General features: G+C 51.8%; 1 protein-coding gene across 2 annotated transcripts; it reads right to left on the bottom strand.

Annotated features, from left to right (window-relative positions):
- Positions 1–4,290: 4,290 nt before the first annotated feature.
- SLC3A2 (solute carrier family 3 member 2) lies at positions 4,291–18,049 on the bottom strand. 2 transcript variants are annotated; one of them, XM_081154327.1, is made up of 10 exons: positions 17,602–18,049; positions 9,488–9,922; positions 8,944–9,117; positions 8,273–8,367; positions 6,698–6,766; positions 6,545–6,603; positions 6,208–6,388; positions 5,955–6,098; positions 4,914–4,997; positions 4,291–4,799 (listed from the first exon to the last, which is right to left on the bottom strand). In XM_081154327.1, exons 1-10 carry the CDS (start codon positions 17,774–17,776, stop codon positions 4,437–4,439), a joined length of 1,779 nt encoding a protein of 592 aa, XP_081010453.1. In that variant the 5' UTR covers positions 17,777–18,049; the 3' UTR covers positions 4,291–4,436. The 2 variants fall into 2 exon arrangements, with proteins under 2 accessions (XP_081010453.1, XP_081010454.1); XM_081154328.1 differs by having other exon boundaries at positions 17,665–18,035.
- Positions 18,050–19,211: the final 1,162 nt, after the last annotated feature.

Raw genomic sequence — 19,211 nt, 5'->3', positions numbered from 1 at the left:
AAACTGAACCTGCCACCTTTCGGTGCACTGAACGATGCTCCTGCCAACCGAGCCACACCGGCCAAGGCGGACGGGAGAGATTTTTGCAGAGCAATCTGAATAGCCAGGCTGGGAACCACGCACGAGCCACGCGGAGCTAAGGTGAGCATGGCTGCTGGGCCCTTTGTGCTTCAGCCTCTGCTCGGCTCTCATCACTGCCCCCAGTTGTCCCAAACTGTGTCCTATGGTCCCGCACTTCCATCATGCGGTCTCAGCTGAGTGGCTGCAGGTAACGCCCGCTCTGCCTGGGTGGCCCTGTCCTGTAAGCGCATCACAGAAATGCCTACTGGCGCCTCACTCTCAGTCACAGTCACAGCTCCCCCATCTCTCCAGGATTAGGCGCTTCCTCTCTGGCCCCAGGGCCTGGCTCACTGCTGCCCCACAGCCCTGATCTCAGGGCTGCAATTACTGGCACACCTGCTACCCCTCCCGATCAATAAAGCCCGGAACTGTGGAGGAGGGGCAGCGTTGTAGTCCCCTTTTGTCCCCAACACTGTAGCACACTGACTGGCACTGGAAGAATGACTCAGGCAGAATGCCAGTCCCTTCCCCGGCCCACAGGCAGGTAATTGGCCAGGGGCCCTGGGGAAAGACCGAGTCCAGTCTTTCCAGTCCAGCACAGGGAGCTTGACTTTGGAGCTAGGGCCTGGGTACAAACGGCAGTTCACGGGTCTCCAGGAGGGCCCCCTCACTTCTCTGGGCCCTCAGCCGCCTCCTCAATGACTTAGAGGAAAAAGTGTCTCATTAAACCGATTATCTCATTTAAAAGTGTCCTTAACCCTTAAGTGGTGGACTTCAGTGCTTAGAATTCCAAGAATCTGGTCCTTTAGGGGTTGGAAAGCATGTGAGGGGAGGGTCTTCTTCACCCGGGATGCAGAAAGTTGAGGATGGTACCAGGATCAGAGCAGTGACTCAAAAAATGCTGAGTGAGTTCAAACAACATAGGGGCCTCTCTGGTAGAAGTAGCCTGCCCTCTGCCCCACCTGCTTCAGGTGAGCCCTGCCATCAGCCCAGGTTGCCCTGGGGACAGGAATTCGGGCCACTTTCCTCATGACATAGGGTGAGAATTCCTCCTCCACAGGGCAGTTAGGGGGCTAATGAAACAGTCTCTATGACTGTCTGGCTCAGCTTGCTTCCTTCTGCAACGTGGGAAGTGAGGGGCAGGCAGGTCATGGTACAGCAAGCTGACGGCCCCATCTTTCCCCCCACAGCGCAGAGGCCAGGACCCCACGCGGCGGTGCTGAAAACCTCGATGTCTTCATTTAATTCTTGGTTTATTCATTTTCTACTTTAAAAACAAATATGAGCCCGGCCGGGCATGGCTCAGCGGTTGAGCGTTGACCTAGGATCCAGGTGATTGGGGTTCGATTCCCGGTCAGGGCATATGCCCATGTTGCGGGCTCGATCCCGTCTGGGGCGTGCAGGAGGCAGCCGATCAATCACTCTCTCATCATTGATGTTTCTCTCTTTCCCTCTCCCTTCCTCTCTCTGGAATCAATAAAGATATGTTTTAAAAATATATAAATAAATTTAAAAAACAAATATGGGGGGCCCTAGCCAGTTTGGCTCAGTGGTTAGAGCATCAGCCTTGGGACTGAAGGGTCCCACGTTGATTCCGGCCAAGGGCCCCTACCTTGATTGCAGGGTCGATCGCCAGCTCCCATAGGGGTACGTGAGGCAACCAACTGATGCGTGTCTCTCACATCAATGTTTCTCTCTCTCTCCCTTCCACGCTCTCTGAAAAGCAATGGAAAAAATACCCTTGGGTGAGAATTAAATATATGTATGTGTGTGTGTGTGTACGTATATATGTATCTATATGTATGGGAGGTGGTTGTGTTTAGTGGGTGCAGTCTGTTTGGTGTCGTGGAAAAGCTCTGGAGGTGGATGGTGGTGATGGTTGCACAGTCATGTACTTAATGCCACTGAACTGTACAGCTAAAAATGGTTACAATGGTAAATTTTGTTATACTATAATTTCTTCTTAAGTAAAAGTCCATAGTAAACTGCAAAGCACAGTCATGCGGAGGCTCCACCTGTAGCAACATGGATACAAACTGTGGGTCAGAGGGGAGGCCAGGAGGCAGAGAAAAAGGAGAGGGCTGGAGCTGGGGCCCTGGGAAAGAACCTGAGGAGGAAAGAGGTGGGGAGCCTTAGGAAGAGGCCTGGATTAGACAAAAGCCAGAAGGGGCAGGAGAAGGGAAATCCTAGGCAGAGGCGAGCCAAGGTCCAGCTGGCTGGCTGGCTGGGTGCGTCTTTTCCGGAATTAGGCTGAACACCTAGAGTACATGCTGAGCGCAGGCCTTCCTGCCTTCCTCACAGGCCTCAGGCACAGATGCGGAGCAAGGCAGACCAGTCAGCAAACAAGGACTGGGCCTGAATTTGGTATGTTCCCTACACCAGGACACCCTTAGAGGGCCAGGCCCAAGCCACAGGAGCTAGTGTCCTTTATCATGAGAAAGCCAGGAGGCCTAACAACCCCGATCGGCACAATGACACCAGAGGATCCAACAGCAAATCCTGTGGATCGATCTGCAAAATAAATGCAGGATCCAAACACTTGCAACAACCATCCCAATCAGCCTCCCTGTGGGACGAACAGCCCGGGAGCCAGTCAAAACCCAAGTCAGGGCACGACTGGCATGGCTCAGCAGTTGGGCATCAACCTAGGATCCAGGAGATTTTGTTTCAATTCCCGGTCAGGGCACATGCCTGGGTTGCGGGCTCCATCCCCAGTGGGGGGCGTGCAGGACACAGCCGATCAATGACTCTCCTCATTGATGTTTCTCTCTCCCACTCTCCCTTACTCTCTGAAATCAATATATATATATTTTTAAAACACAAGTGAGCTAATGTCACTGCTTGGAACCCTGCAACTGCCATCGGTCCTCTAAGACTGTGTGCCTAAAGAACTCATCTCCACTGGGAGTCCAGCCTTCACCCTCAGCTGCTGGGAGATAATCTCCAGGCCCTGGAATGTCCTGACTGGTAGGAGTTTCTACTAGAATGGGGACTTTGGACAGCAGTCGACACTGATTTACGGTGAGGGCTTTGGGACTCACTATCTTTGGAGGAACAAGACTAAAGGTATTAACCTGAACTTCTGGGAGGGGCTAGAGACTAAAGGTCAGCCACAGCCTCAGGAGCAGTATGTGATTAAGCCCCAAGAAATACTCTGGACACCAAAGGCTCAGGGACCTTCCCTGCATGGCCAGTGCTACATACCAGGTATGGGGTCCGGGACTCCAGTGGGAAAGCTTCTTGTGTGGGTCCTCGGGTTAGTTCAAACGTGTATCCTTTCGCTACAATAAAGCTGTAATCTCAGTGCTTTCCTGGGTTATGTGTTGTTCTAACAATGACCCATTGAAGACAGTTATGAACTTGCAGCTGGTGTCTGAAGTAAGGGCAGTCTGGGAGGGCCCATGCCCTCTCACTGTGCAGTTTTCCAAACTCTTTGCACCAGATTGTGACCACCTTACCACGCTCTTCATGATCTTGCCAACTAGGCGGCACCCTTTGCCTCTCCCCTCTTCCTCCCCTCAGGCTGGCTCCCAACCCAGAGCACTGGCAAGCTCCTTCCCCATATATCTGCCTAGTTAACTCCCTCCCTCATTTCAGACTCTTTATTCAAATGTCACTTCCTTGGTGAGGCCTCCGCTAGCTCCCACCCCAAATTCCCTTCACCCCCAAACATCCACCTCTTCTGCTTTACTTTTTCCTCTGGCCATTATCACCACATCCACCACACTCTATTTATTCATCTTACTTCTAACCTGTCTCCTCACCAAAATATAAGCCCCACGGAGACAGGGACTTTTGAACTTTGTTCCTGTAACCCCAGGACCTAGAACACTTCCTGGTACCTGCTGAGTGTGCAGTAAACCCTTACTGAATAGCCCTGGTATCCTTTAGAAAACAGGCCACCCACACCCGCTCAATCTCCCTGAACGGCTAAGTCTGCAAAAACAGGAAAACTGACCATACTTGGCTAGAGACCCATTGCTGAGGGAGAGTCAGCAAGGCCTGGGACCTCCAGGAGAGTACCCGCCCAGTCTGGGGGACGCACAGATGCCAGCCCTAGCTCCAACATCTCTGAGCCCTGACTTGGCAGGCCCCTCCTCTCTGGGCTGGAGCAGATCTATGAAACGCTCACCACTTGCTCGGCCCCTGATCACTGTGGGGAAGGTCCAGGCAGGAAGAGGAGAGAGATTCTTGCCATAACAGAAGGGTGGAGGGAAACAAGACAAGACCTCACCAGGCTGGGGTGACTTTTATTTGAAGCCAGGAAATAGCCTATGGGGGGGCTCATCTGTAATCTGTGACAGTAAAAAAAAAAAGGGAGAGAAATCAGAACCCAAAGGGCCTGGGGAGTGGAGGGGAACGGTAATGGGTCCTGGTCAGGCCACGTAGGGAAAGTGGAGCAGCAGCCCCTCATGGGGCTCCAGTTTCAGGTGCTCCAGCTCAAGAGAGGTGCCCTCCTTACGGCCTGGCTCGGTGCTGAGCACCAGGTCAGCTGTGGTGGGAAGGCTGACACTGGCAGGCAGGCTGGAGGCCTGTAAGCTGGCAGGTTGGCCCACATTCCCAAAGTTGAGCACTACCAGGAAACGCTCATTCTGGTCCCATTGGCGGATGTAGGAGAAGATGTCAAGCCCCGAGGAGAGTACATGGAAGTCTCCATGCAGCAGGGAGCGTTCCTTACTCCGATGATCACTCAGCTGCCGGAACAGGTTAAGGAGGGAGCCAGGAACTTCACTCTGGCCCTGCAAGCGAAGATGACATAGCAGGAGGGGATGAAGAACTCTCCTGGGTGCAAACCCCTACAAGCCACCTGGCTCCCCTCTGCTGGTCAGGCCCTGCCCATTTAGAACCCTTACCTTCACAGTCATGTTGGAGCTTATAGGTCCTGAGGTGTTGAGGGAGCAGGACTCATTCCACAGCATGACTGGGGCCTTCACAGGCTGAAAAGCAGGGAAAAGGGGACTTGGGGAAGGTCTGGCCCACTCCCCCACTCCTTCTCCTGCCCTTGCCCCACCCCTACTGAGCATATCCTCCCTCACTCACACACAAGTTCTGCTGGGCAAGCAGCAAGGAGGGCTCCCACCTCAGGTCCTTGCACACAGGCCCCTCAGCCTAGAGCGCTCTTCTCCCAGGCAGCCACAAACTAGCTTCCTCACTTCCCTCATCTCCACTCAGTTGTCTCACAGGGTTTTCTTTCTGTGGCCACTCAATATAAAATATAACCCAGGCGCTCTTCTCCAGGACCCTTACCATGCTTCCTTCTGCACGACACTCATTGGCACCTGGCATCTTTATCCCATCTGCTGATGATCTACTTTTACCACCTCCAGGCCTTTTGTGCACTGCCGTATCCTCCAGGCATGGCACACAGGAATTACTCAAAAAAATTTGGTGGAATAATAGAATGGCTAGGTCTATAAATATAAGCTCAGTTGTCAACCTCCACACCTGTGGCTAGAGCTAAGCGAGTGCCTCCCTGGTCGTAACCCTATCACAACACTCACTGCCATGTATGTCTCTCACTCGTCTGGCTCCCCCACTGAACTATGAATTCCTGGAGGGCACAGAGCCTAGCAGAGTACCCACTGTCCAATGAATGAATGAGTGAGGGAGTGAGTGATGGCTATCGTACTGAACACCTACCAGGGACCAGACATTGCATTTTAAAGTAAGCCATCATTCAATCCTAACCACCCTACAAGAAATGCAGTTAACACAGAAAGATGACCACGAGAAGTGAAAGCTTGCCAAGGCCACACAGCAACTGAGTAGGTGACTGACTAGGAATGAAACACAGTTCCACCCCAAGGTTCATGCCTGTCCACCAACATCCACAGAACCATCGTGACAGAGGAACACAAGCTCCCCCACTGTGCTGGGAAGGCAGCATGAAATACCTGTCCAGGAAGGGCAGCTGCCTTCAGGCCAATCTCATCCCCATAGCTGAAAACCGGGGTCCCCGGCAAGGTGAAGAGCAACAGCTGGTAGAGTCGGAGGAGGTGAGCCGGCACGAAGGAAGTCATGAGCCCTGCCTGAGATAGCTGCAGGAATGGACACACTGGTGAGCCCCAAAGCCCATGCTGCCTCTGTCTCCCAACACCCCTTTCCTCCAAAACACAACCTGCCCCCTCCCACCACTGTGGAACTCACACTCCAGCTGCACCAGTGATTGTTAGTGGCATTCAAATACTGGGTGACCAGGAATTCTGCGTGCTTCCCAGGGACAAGGGGGGCTGACAGGTATGAGCTGGTCAACAACAGGTCCTTGGTTGATTCAAGTAGGCTCAAGACCTGGTGATGGCTGGGGGAATTAGTCCCTGCAATGAAGAGCCTGCAGAGAGCAAAGCAGAGGTCATGGCTGGGAGAGGACAAGAAGAACGGAGTGGAGAAGACATATGGACTAGGGACGCCCCCTTCCCCAGGGTCTAGCTCCACTGAGGGGTACCCACAATGGAGCGAAGTTGGGGACAAGGGGTCTGGCACTCACCTATCTTCGCTGAAGCTCTTGGTGATGTTCTGCCACTCAGCCAAGAATAAAGGCGCATCCTAGGAGGCAAAAAGCAGAGTCAATTACTAACAGGCCCCACGAGTCCCACTGTTCTCATCCGGGCTCCGCCCCTCACATGTAAAGGGAACTTGCCTGCAGTTCTTCCACATGCCGGACCTGGAACCCTTCCACGCCAGACTGCAGCCAAAAGCTCAGAGCATCCTACAGGGTGGGCAAAGGAACAGAGGAGAGGGATCAACACTGACACAAAGGCTCACAAAACCAGCCCACACTAAGCCTGCATCCGTGCACTTCCCCGTGACCTTGGGAGTCCCTTGAATGAGAGCCTTGAGTAGTCTGGTTTTCCCACCTCTATTATAAAGGTTTAGCCCTTCGTCCCCTCCCATTCTAATCTATCATTGGTTCTTAGTGATAGAGCATTTCACTCCTCCCCAAGGCAAATTACAGAGCTTCATCTTTGACAACCACAGAGAACGCGCAAGAGAGTGTTCATAAACATAACTTCACTTAATACTTAGCATGTGTGAAATGGTGGCATACCCATTTTAGAGATGTGGAAATAGTCTCAGAGAAGCAAAGAGGCATGCCCAAGGCACAGAGAACGGCAGAGAGGAGACTCAAAAGCTAGTCAAGACCCCAAGACAAAAAAAAGAAAAAAAAAGATCCCAAGACAAATGTACTGACTCCTCTCCCAACACCGTCCTGAGGGCTGGGAGTTGTGTAAAGGGCGGTCAGAGCAAAGCCAAGAATGAGTGAAATTCAAAGCATCCCCCTGGGGCAGTGTAGATGAAGATCTGAAAAGAAGAGCCAGCTCTGCAGAACAGGCCCGGGCCTGAAGCCCCAGCATTTGGGAGGCTGCCCCGTTTTTCCCTTTTTCTCTCTGCTCCATGTGCTCTCTCCTCTCGTCTCCATTTTCATCTGAGGCTACCACTCTTCACATCATTACCTCTGAAAACTTCCTTTATCAGTAACTTTTAAAGGGTCTTCCAGCAATTTGCTAACTGATGAACTGGATGACTCCAAGGGTCCTACGGAAACGCTGGGAGTATAAAATCTAACCCAGAATCAGGGATGCCAGCCAAGAGTCAGGGCCTCCATTTTTGTTCTACTGGTTCTGAACTGGTCAGTGTCCTAGAACCCAGGCATTAGGAGCTGGGGTGACATTCAAAGCCCCACTCCCAGCCGTTTGGATATAGAGCTTGAGGCTATACCTTCAGGGAAGTCTCATTTGAGAAATAAGGCTAGTTGGACCTCAAATCCCAGTTACACTGAGCCCTGTGAACCTTAGGGTCCTCCTTTACAGTTTGGGGGTAACGACAGGAACCTTGCGTGGGTACACAGGGGATTAGAAAACATACATGAAATAGTTAGCATCGGCTCAGACACAGGGGAAGACGCCAGTGCTTAGAATTTCAGACTGGGCTGTACTCCAAAACACATCAAACAAGAACTGGACAGATTCCCACCAAAGGGTTTCCTCTCCCAAAAAGAAGAAAAATCGAATCCAGATTAACATCTGAGACGCGCCCTTCCTGGCGCGGTAGGTCACCATCAGTCAGGAAAATGAGAAAAGTGAGCCGTCAAAAAAGGAACGAGTGAAATCGGGGGTGAAATCAGGGGTGCGCTGCTGGCCTGTGTGGGAGGAGCGGCCTAGGGTTACAGGCCCAGCTCGCAGCCGCCGCCTGCCATGGGCACCAGCACACTCACCTTCACCTTGGCGGCCACAGTGTTCATCTGAGCGGGGAGGAACCACGAGTTCTGGCCCCTGTAGTTGGGAGTGAGGTCCAGAATGACCCGGATGCCTAGAACAACGGAGCAAAAAGCAGTTGTTGAGAAAGACTCTGGGGCCAGGAGAAAAGAGGAAATCAACAAATACAAGTCAGCAGGCTATTTCCTTTGTATTACTTGCTACAAAAGCTTCGATTTGAACCCTGGCAAATCTCAGTCCATTGAAAGAGACGTGGGAAAGGAAGGGCCTTGAAATCTAAACAGGGCAGAAGGTTAATAGTGTTAATGGAGAAGGCTGATTACAGGGCCCTGGGCTTCCCAACCCCAAAGTGAACCCTTTTAAAGAAAGACAAGATTTTATCTGGATCTTCTTTCCAAAAGGACCCACTCTTTTCAAGTTGAAAAATCACCGATTTTGTAAAAGTCCATTTTGAAAATAAGGGCACTGAAGCCCAGAAGGGAAACGATTGCACAGCCAAGTAAAAGTCTCTGAACCACTTGACAAATCCAGTTTAGGCGGAAGCCTAACAAACTTCCTTAGTACCTGCCCTAGGAAAACTCAGAGCCAGTGGGGGGTACACCAGACAACAATCCCATCCTGAAGACCAAGCCCTTCCCAGCTGCTCCCTCGCCCACGCCGGGGCACCCACTCTTTTTCTTGGCCGACTGCAGGAGACTCTCAAAATCTTCCTTGGAGCCCAGGGTGGGGTCGATCTGTTCCAGGTCGGTCCCGTGGAGGTCATCTTCCTGGGTTTTATGAATTGGGCCCAGCACAAGGCCCTTCACCTTCAGGGTGCTCAGGTAATCGAGACGCCCCTTCAGACCTGGAACGGGGAAGAGCGGTCAGGCGCGGCCGGCGTGAGGGTCCCCCAGGCTCCTCTCCGGGGCCGAGCGCAGAGGGTGGGGGGCTGATGTAAGGAGCCCAGCGCTTTGCCTCAGAAACCGGCCGCGACCGGCTCCGCAGGGGGAAGGGTAGGCGCTGAGTCAACCGCCCTCGCGGAGCAGGGAGTGGGGGGAGGGGGCTCTTCGAAGAAAGTTAGGCGTCGCTGCGTCCCAGGGAGAGGCCGCGGGGTCCTGGGCGGGGTGGAGAAGGGTCCGAGAGGATGGATGGATCGGGGGGCGGGGGGCCGAGCCCAGGGCCAGCTGAACTCGGGGGTGCCGGGCGGGGGGGGGCGGGGGCCCCCCCGCACTCACCCTCCAGGCCGCCCGCGTCGCAGCCCTGGAACGCCTGCAGGTCGCCGACGCGGTAGAGGGCGCCCTTGTGCCACCAGCGCAGCGCGGGCAGCTCGCGGCAGCGCGGGGCGCGCACGATGATGACCACGGCGCCCGCCAGCATGCCCAGCCAGCCGAGCCAGAAGAGCAGCAGCAGCGCCCAGCGCGTGCGCACCCAGCCGGGGCTGCCCGCCACCTTCAGCAGCTCTTCCTTGGACAGGCCCGTGAACTTGACCGCCGCCGCCTCCGCGTCGTCGTCGGCCGCCTTGATCTTCACCAGGCCGTTCTTCTCCGAGCCGCCCGCCGCCACCGCGGACACGGCCGCCCCCGACGCCGCGTTCATCGGCTGCTTCTCGGGCTCCAGCTCGTTCAGCTCCACTTCTTTCATGTCCACCTCGGTGTCCTGGCTCATGGTGCCTGCGGGGCCGGCGACACAACGCAGTGTGCGATCAGGTGGCGGCTGGACGCCTGTCTGAACCTCCGGGCTTGTGACTCCGAGCAGCTCCCGACCGCGTCTGCCGGGGGGCGGGGCGGCGCGACCTCAGGGGAACTGGACGGGGAGCCCCGCCCCGGCCCGCCCCGCCTTCCCCTTAAAGGGGAACCCCGGGGATTGCTCGTCCCGGGCCGCTGGGTGGGCGCGGGAGGGGCAGCAATGTCGGGAACCGGCCTCCCCGCTGCTGCGCGTCCAGGGCCGCGTGTCCAGCCCGTCCACCCCACGGCTCCTTCCAGCCCGGCGCTAAGAAGCCACCTTAGCACGGAGCCACCTTTAGGTGGGCGGAGTCTGTGACTTTTCCCCGCCCCGGTCCCCGCAGGTCACTACAAGCACCGTAAGAGGGCGCCGTAAGGGGCATCCAGCACCGCGGGGGTCCCGAGGCCCACACCTGCCCAGAGCCCACACCGGAGGCCGGCGACTACCCCAACAACATGTTCGCCCCTGGCCCAGGACTCAAGTCACCGCCTGCCTGGTCTTCCCAACTTCGCTAGGCCACCTGAGGCTCAGGGTCAACCAAACTCAACTCAACCGCCCCACCAGGCCCAGTCTTCCTAGGCTCTGGGACTTGGGGATACCTCCGCTTCGTGGCAGGACTTTCTCCCACTCCTTCAAGTCTCATCTTGAGTTCAGTTAATTCATCAGGCAGCAATTATTTATGGAATGCCCACTACAGCACTTTGCTTTATTAACTTTATTGAATTAACTCTAATCCAGTCTTCTCCAAGATGTTTTAGGATGACTCTGTTTGGACAGGAGAGATGCTGACACTGCGCATCTTACCCTCCCCTCCCCAGTTTCTGGCGCCAGGATGTCGTGCAGGACAGCTAGGAATCAGACATCCAGAAGAGACTGACAACCTCTGGGCTGTGGCAAACATCCCAGGGCTAGGCCTCAATGAGAGGCATCCACCTTTTTCCTACAACAGATCAGAAGATGCCATGGTCAGACTCTTCCCCACCTTGAAGGTCCTCCCACAGATTATCCCCATCTCCCCAGGGCGCCATGGGTCCTTTACCTCCCCATCATTTCCCTATGCGAAGCCTCGGAGGCCGCTGTGCTGCAGAGGCCTTGAAGACCACCCAACTTTCCAACACGGAGGTCCTTGAATTGAGGGTACGTGGGGCAGAGACAGAGTTCACAGTGGGGACTGCTGGACATCAACATCATGAGATGCCAGCCCTCAGGAACTTCTGGTTCCTGAGCAGTGCCAGCTGGGTTATTTTCAGAGAGGAGCTGAAGGAAGTTCTTTCTCCCTCTCTCACCTGGGACGGAAGCCAAGATGGCTGTGTATTTGGAAGAAAGCAGAAACCAAGATCTGAAGAAACTGCACACAAGAAGGGGTACCAAAGGAGAGCCAAAGGTGTAAAAGGCTCATCCTCTGCCATCCCCTTGTCCATCCCAAAGGCCACACCCCACCCCCACCCTAGAAAGCCAGAACCAATTCCTAAAGGGAGGCAGGCAAGTGGGTGGAGGTTGGAGTTCAGACCAGTGTTCAATGATAAGAAGTCCAAGGTGCCCTGAGCATGCAGTTAAGTGCCAATCAGGGGCTCTGCACAGACTTTATCCCCATTATGAAAGCTCAAGGTTGAACCGGTCAGAAGCTCTCTTTGAGATGGTTCAACATAACACCTCCAGGAACACAGTATCTCACTCACAGTCCTCATGGCTCCAGGAAGATAAAGCCAATCCCTTCTGCTTGGGATAAAGAAGCTAATGCAGCACCTCCCCATTTATCACCCACCACACCTGCAAAAGGGCCTGTGCTCTGCCACATCAGCCTCTGGGCACCCGTCAGCCTCACAACACACGACTTTTTCAGTCCTCTGCACCTTTTTGTTCATGCCATTCCCTCTGTGCTTTGCCCTTCCTGTTGTGCCGATCTGCTGCATAAGCTCCTATTCATTCAAGACTTAGCTTAAACAACAGCTTTTCTAATATCCCCCAAAAGAATTACTTTCCATCCACTGCACCTACCTCTGCTACAATTTATGTCCCACTTGTTTATTGCATTTCCTTGTCTGAGCCTGTTTCTACTTCTAGACAAGCAGCAGAGATCTTGTGCTATTTGTCAGTGGACCTGCCTGCTCAGAGGTAGCACAGAGCAGGCACTTGTTTTTGATAAAGGAGTGGATGAGCTACATCAATCAAACCCAAATAATTCCCTTCTTTGACACCATTTAACAAAAGTAGCTCCTGAAGATAAAGAGATAAAAATGAAAAGGAATTTAAACAGTACTGTACCTTATAAAGATGAAGCTGTTTGTGTAGGGGGAAAAAAAAAAGACTTGTAACTGTTCAACCAAAATAAAACAAAGTATTAAATCTGGGGGCGGGAAAGACAGAAAAGCTAGAGCCTCAGATCCTACAATGTATGTTGATAAATATAAAATTTAATATTTAACATAGGAATGCAAAGTATATAATTTGAGAAAAAGAATGTAGCCTTCAAGAGAAACAGAGACAAAGCTAAGAAAAAAAAGCGATTCAACAGGACCACACGAGGCCACGAGTCCTCAGCACCTCACACCCAGGCGGACAAATGGAGGCAGGGCCCTGAAATGCAGAGGGCCTAGTGTACAAAGAGTTTTTTATAATTCTCTGTTGCAGAAATTCATGTCACATGTTTCCCAACAGATGAGGATCACCTGATCTTGGCCAAAAGATAAGGACATTATTTTCCCCCAAAGTGTGAAAAAGGATTTCCAAAGAGAAAGCAAAGACCGGAGGGCAGAAACTTAGGAGACTGTCTGTGCTCTGTCCAACAGACCCTGCACCTCTGCCAAAGCCCAGGGCATTATTATTATTCCAAAGACCCAGTAAAAAAGCATCCAGGTTCTGCCTCTAAAGTACCCGTCAGCCTTGAGCAGTTTAGCCATTTGAAAAATAGGTGTTGGCTGGAGTTAAGAAACTGAGCATTTGGAAGTCAAAGTGCAGCTGAGATGAAAGCAGAGGAGGGGGCAGACCCCAACCAGAGGGACTGACCTGGCAGCTGTTACCAGAAGAGCTGACGCTGGAATACTACAAATCCTGCAGGAGGGACACTGGCCGCTAAAGAAGAGCGTTGTCTTAGGGAAGGGTGCAGGATGTGAGGCAGGGTAAAAGCGAGAAAGAGTAAAGGAAATGCAACCAAAGCCATCTCAGGAAAATAGAAATAAATGCACCATGTGAAAAGTATCTGGTACTCAAATAAGTTGGACACAGGCACCCAAAATGGCTAAATGCTGCCAGAGCTTTCCAACAATACAATCCTAAAGACACACAAGGAGAATTTGGGATCTGATTTCAATATGGGATCTCGGATTTCCTGAACATGAAGTCACCACTAGGATAGTGGCTAAAGAATTACAATTCTCACATGATTATCACAGGCCCAATTTCACAAGGTTTCTAACCACTGTGAGTTCCCCAAAGCACATGTTCCCAGAGGTGCTGCAACACCAGACTGTGATGCAAGTGATATAAGAAAATGCGTATGCTCCTTGACTTGCAATGAGGTTACATCCCAAGAAATTAAAAATATCACAGGTCGAAAATGCATTTAATACAGCTAAGCTACCAAGAATCATAGCTTAGCCTAGCCCTTCGACTGAATTCTTATTGCTTTCACACCACTATAAAGTCGAAAAAAATCCTAAGACGACCCATCCTAAGTTGGGGACCATCGGTACATCCATTTGGTCTTCATCCCTGTTTCCTGGCACAAGAGCTACTAAAACCCTTGTATTTCCTGAACAACAGAGGTGATGGGAGCATCTTTTGTTCTAAAATTTGGTCTTAGCCCTTCCCAGACACAAGGGCTTCTAAGACCCTTGGAATCTCTAGTGTAGTAAGAGTGTCATTTTGTACTTTAAGGAGGTGATGGGGGTGAGGGGGGAAGCCTACATAGTTCCAGGATAGGGGTGATTGGCAGAGGAACTACCTGTAATTAGGTTACAACTCTCAGCCCCACCCCCTGGACCTCCAGAGAGGGGAGGGGCTGAAGGCTGAGTTAATCACGAGTGGCCATGGACCACGCCTGCTCAAGGCACCTCCATAAAAGCCCTAAACAACAGGGTCTGGAGAGCTTCCAGGTTGGCGAACACTTCCATGAGCCAGGAAGATAACACACCCCAAGTCCATGGGGTCAGGAGCTCCTGTGCTTGCAACTCTTCCAGACCTCTACCTACGTGTTCTTTAGCTATTCATTTATATCCTTTATAATAAACTGGTAATAGCAAGTAAAGTGTTACCCTGAGTTCTATGAGCTGTTATAACAAATTCGAACCTGAGGAGGGGGCTGTGGGAACCCCAATTTGTAGCCAACTCAGAAGTGTGAGTAACCTACTGCTACTTGAGATTGGTGTCTGAAGTGGGGGTAGTCTGTGAGACCGAGCCCTTAACCTCTGGGATCTGTATAAACCCTAGGTAGGTAGTTTCAGAACTGAATTAAACTGTAGGACATCCGGTTGGTGTCTGCACAGAAGTGGAGAATCACTTGGTGTGGAAAACCCACACATTTGGTGTCAGAAGTATTCCGAACAGAAAACATCATCGTGGTTAGCAGTAAAAAGGCAGTGACAGCAGATTCTTCTCACAGACCCCTGGTGGACTGCACTCAAATATGGAAATGTTATTTAAGAAAACTTTTTCTTGCCCGGCCGGCGTGGGGGGGCGATTGAGCATCGACCCATGAACCTAGCGATGGCGGTTCGATTCCCAGTCAGGGCACATGCCCGGGTTGTGGGCTCAATCCCCAGCAGGGGGCGTGCAGGGGGCAGCCAATGGATGACTCTCTCTCATCATTGATGTGTCTTTCCTCCCTTTGTCTGAAATCAATAAAAACATATTTTTAAAAAAATGCTCAAACATATAATGTGTCAAATGGTTACGAGTGCTATGAAAAGACGGCATAGGACATGGAGACTCCTTTATTCAGGGAAGGCACTTCTGATGAGGGGACAGCCATAAAGCGCAGAGGACCAAGGAGGCAGGGGCGCAAGGGCGCTTTCTAAAGGAGAGCTTTCTAGATGAGGGAAAGCAAGTGCAAAGAGCCAAAGGAGGCTGCCGCATATTCACGAGTAGAAAGACTGGATGTCATAAAGAAATGAATGCTCCCAACACAATCTATAAATCCATGGCAGTCCAATCCAAATCCTACTATCTGTTCTTGGAAACTATAGTTCACGTCCAAGAAAAAGGGGCCAAGAATAGTACAGATTTTTTTTCTTTTAAAATATGTTTTTATTGATTTTAGGGAGAGAGGAAGGAAGAGAGAGAGAGACAGAAACATCCATCTGCTGGCACCTGCACACCCCCTACTGGGGTCAAGCCAGCAACCTGGGCATGTGCCCTGACCACGAATCACACCTGTGACCTCTTGGTGCACTGAGCCACTCCAGCTGGGCAGCAAAGATATTTTTTAAGACAAATCTTGCCATATACCAAGCATGTAATTTACTAAAGTAATAATCATAGCATGCTAAAGGCACAGGGATGGACAAGTGGACCAACAGAACAAAATATGTAGCCTAAAAGTAACCCATGTATATTTGAAACCTTAATATGTGCAGAGGTAATATAATCAAGGGAGAAAGACTAACTATTCACAAAATGGTGCTAAAAAAATAAATAAAATTAGATCACTACTTAACATCAAACACAAAAATATATTCCAAGTGATTAAAGGACCTAAATACAAAAAGCAAATATTTAAAATTTTTGTAAGAAAATAAGAATATCTGTCTGACTTCAAGGTAAAGAAAGAGTTCGTAAACAAGACACAAAGGCACAAACCATTAAGAAAAGAACTGATAAAGTCTACAACATTAAAAGAGAAAAATCTGTGCTTCATGAGACTATAACAAACTGAAAAGACAAGCCACAAATGTTAGAAGATATAATATCTGAAACTAATAAACCCAACACCCTTGTACAAAGCATATAAAATATACCTAAAAATCCGTAAGGAAAAGACAGCAACCCAGTAGGAAAAAACATGTACAGAACAGAAACAGTCAATTCACAAAGTTGCATACACAAAAGAATGGCCAGCGAACTCTTGAAAGATTACATAACCATATTAGTAATTAGGAAAATACAAGCTAAGTGCAACAGCTGTACCACTGAAAATACAGCCAGTACCCAGCAATGTCACTCCTAGATTCATACCCCAGAGAAACTCTCCTGCATATGCACAAAGCAACAGTCAAAAGATTTAACTGCAGCCCAGCCGGGCGTTGCTTAGTGCTTGAGCATCGCCCTAGGATCCAGGAGGTCATGGCTCGAATCCTGGTCAGGGCACAGGCCCGGGTTGTGGGCTCCATCCCGTCAGGGGCGCGCAGGAGGCAGCTGATCAATGACTCTCTCATCATTGATGCTTCTCTCTCTCCCTCTCCCTGCCTCTCTCTGAAACCAATAAAGATATATTTAAAGAAGGAAGGGAGGGAGGGAGGGAGGGAGGGAGGGAGGGAGGGAGGGAGGAAGGAAGGAAGGAAGGAAGGAAGGAAGGAAGGAAGGAAGGAAGGAAGGAAGGAAGGAAGGAGGGAAGGAGGGAAGGAGGGAAGGAAGGAAGGAAGGAAAGGGCCGCAGTACATAAGCAGATAGTATATCAGTGGTGTTAAAATTTCATGGGGAGGAGGGAGATTAGAGGGGAAATGTCCTCCTAAGGGGTCTGTGGAGAGACGACAATGAAAAGGACTGAGAAACGGTACCAAGGATCATTTCATTTGCTTCCTGTGCATTTGCTTGGTCCAGGACTCCCTTGAGAACTGCATGTGATGATGGCAGCAGGAAAGCACAGTGGTCAAAAGGGCAGGCTCTGGACTCAGACTGCCTAGATTTGGACCTTGGCTCTTATATTTCTTAGCTGGGCAACACCAAGCAAGTTCCTTAACCTCTCTAGGTCTCCGGTTCCTCAGCTATAACGGAACCTTAATAACTTCTTCCTAGGGCTATATATTAAGTGAGGCCTACAGAAGAGCACATGCAAAGAGCTCTGCAAACGTTTATAAAACATGCAGGTGCGTTAGGGGTTTACCACAAAGGACGGATGATCTAAGGCTGGTGGGTCTCAGCAAGGAGTCTACAGGTGACTGGAACCCCCTCGGCAACCGGGCAGGAATCGCAGGCGGCCTAGGGGTCCCTCCTCTATAAAGGTGGAGGGTACTTATTGTACCTCCCTCTTGGGATTTGGGAGGACTAATCAATCCATGCAGCGTGCTTAAAACGATGCTCCTAACATCAGCAGTACTACAAGCCAAAACGGACCAGACAGACAGCAGGACATCGGTGACCAGGCGGGAAAAAACAGAGCCTGTCAGAAGACTGCAGTGGAACCCCGGCCCGTGTTGCTCGGTGGCTGGAGCACTGGCCTGCCCACCGAGGGGTCGCGGGTTCCACTCCCAGTCAAGGGCATGTCCCTGGGTCGCAGGTTCGATCCCCAGCCCAATGGCGGGGGGCTGCCCGAGGCAACCAACCATCACGTGTCTCTCTCTGTGTCTCCCTCCCCCTCCCTCCCTTCTACTCTCTAAAAATCAATGGAAAAAATATCCTCCGCGAGGGTTAACAAAAAATAAAAATAAAATAAATAAAAAGCCTCGAGTGGAGCACCTATGACCTGACTTACTTCCCGAAATGGCTCCATGCAAGGGGCCTCCGTCTGCGCTCGGCCCAGCCCGGGGCTCAGTACCTGCGTCGCCTCCGGCGCTGGCGTCCTGAGCACCAGGCCCGCACTGCGCACTGGGCGACTGGCGCGTAACCGAGACGGCACCGGCCGAGGGCTCAGGAGGTTCGGGATCCATGGAGGTGGGCCCCGCACACGGGTTTAGGGGCGTGTGTGTGGGCAAGGGGAGCTCAGGGAAGGGCTTGGGGGCCGGCAGCTGTGTCCCAGGCGTAGCGTCGGCGCGGTGTCTGAGCGAAGCCGCCCCAGGCCTCAATGCCGCAGTCCCACGGGCAGGGGGCAGTAGAGACCCCGCCGCAGCGCGAGGCGCGTCTGCGCACTGCCCGGAGGCGCATGCGCGCCTTTTGGCGCCTTTGGGGGCGCGCGCTCACATCCTCTTTGTCTGGAAATCTCTACCCACAACTCCCCGGGCTCGCACGCGCTCTCCTCAAGCGCCTGCGCAGGCCACAGTCCCGCCCTCAAATCCCGTGGGCCTCTGCGAGGTGGTATTTAAGTGCTTCGCTGTGCGCTCTAGGTCTCGTTTTTCTGCTCCTCTGGGTGAGTGTGCTTTGCGTTTCAAAACGTAGTGGTCCCGTGAGCGTGGCGCGCCTTAGGCTGTCGTCTGTGTTGCATCCGTTTGGTTGGGGTGGGGAGAGGGGCGACTTTAGCCATGGCCTCCCGGCCCCGAAGCTGGTGCAGGGCTTTGTGAAGGACAAGATGGCGATGGCGAGCCGTGCCGGCGGCCGTCTGTGATGAGAAGCTTTTCACAGACCTGTGCTGAATTCCGTGAGGATAAGAAACTCTGAGACTGGCCTTGCACAGCCGATGCAGTCGTTCCGGAAAACAAAGCGTTAGCGAAATGCTTAGCGCTGACCTAACGTCCTCTTTGTCTGCAGGGTCTGCGCGCGTTCGGACGCTGAAGCACCGCAACATCCCTCGTTCGAGTGAGTGCCTGAGGCCCTTACGGCCGTTCCTCCACTGTGTGTGGAAGTCCCGTGGGATGTGCTACGGGGATGATAAAAATTGAACTCTCTCTCTCTGATGGATTAGTGGAGAACCGTAAATTCTGAGTAGCACCATCCGCAGCAAATGTTTGGGATTTTTTTTCATGTTTGAGGGGGTTTTTTAGCTCTGAAATATTAAAGCACTAACATGAGACAGGCTGCAAGGTATAAAACTAAGTGAAGGGTCTCTTTTTTTTTTTTTTTTAAGGTATGGTTCCGTTCAAAAGAGCTTACAGGTTGGAGGATGGGACAAGGCCTGTCCCTGTGCAAATGAATCATTGCAGTGATGCCCCGGTGGGTGTACAATTCTTATGCAGTTAGGGGTAGGGGCGCAGTGTCTCGATGGGCATCCAGTTGGGCTGGCCACTCCGTGATGAACATAAAATGACAAGCATATGACTGAACTTAAAAGTGATGTCATCTTACTGCTGAGAAGTGGGCTAAGAGTATTCAAGGGTCTTGAATGGCTGTTATTGGGTATATGTGATGCCTCCTTTTTCTGTCCCCAGCATCTCACTACCAATCCTGAGGAAGTCAACTGCCTCCCAGGGTGACTACAGGTAATTGTTTAAA

The sequence above is a fragment of the Miniopterus schreibersii genome, assembly GCF_964146895.1.
Source record: "Miniopterus schreibersii genome assembly, chromosome: 12".
Lineage (NCBI taxonomy): Eukaryota > Metazoa > Chordata > Mammalia > Chiroptera > Miniopteridae > Miniopterus > Miniopterus schreibersii.
The sequence above is the reverse complement of the archived record's forward strand: the minus strand, read 5'-3'. Positions and strand labels throughout refer to the sequence as shown.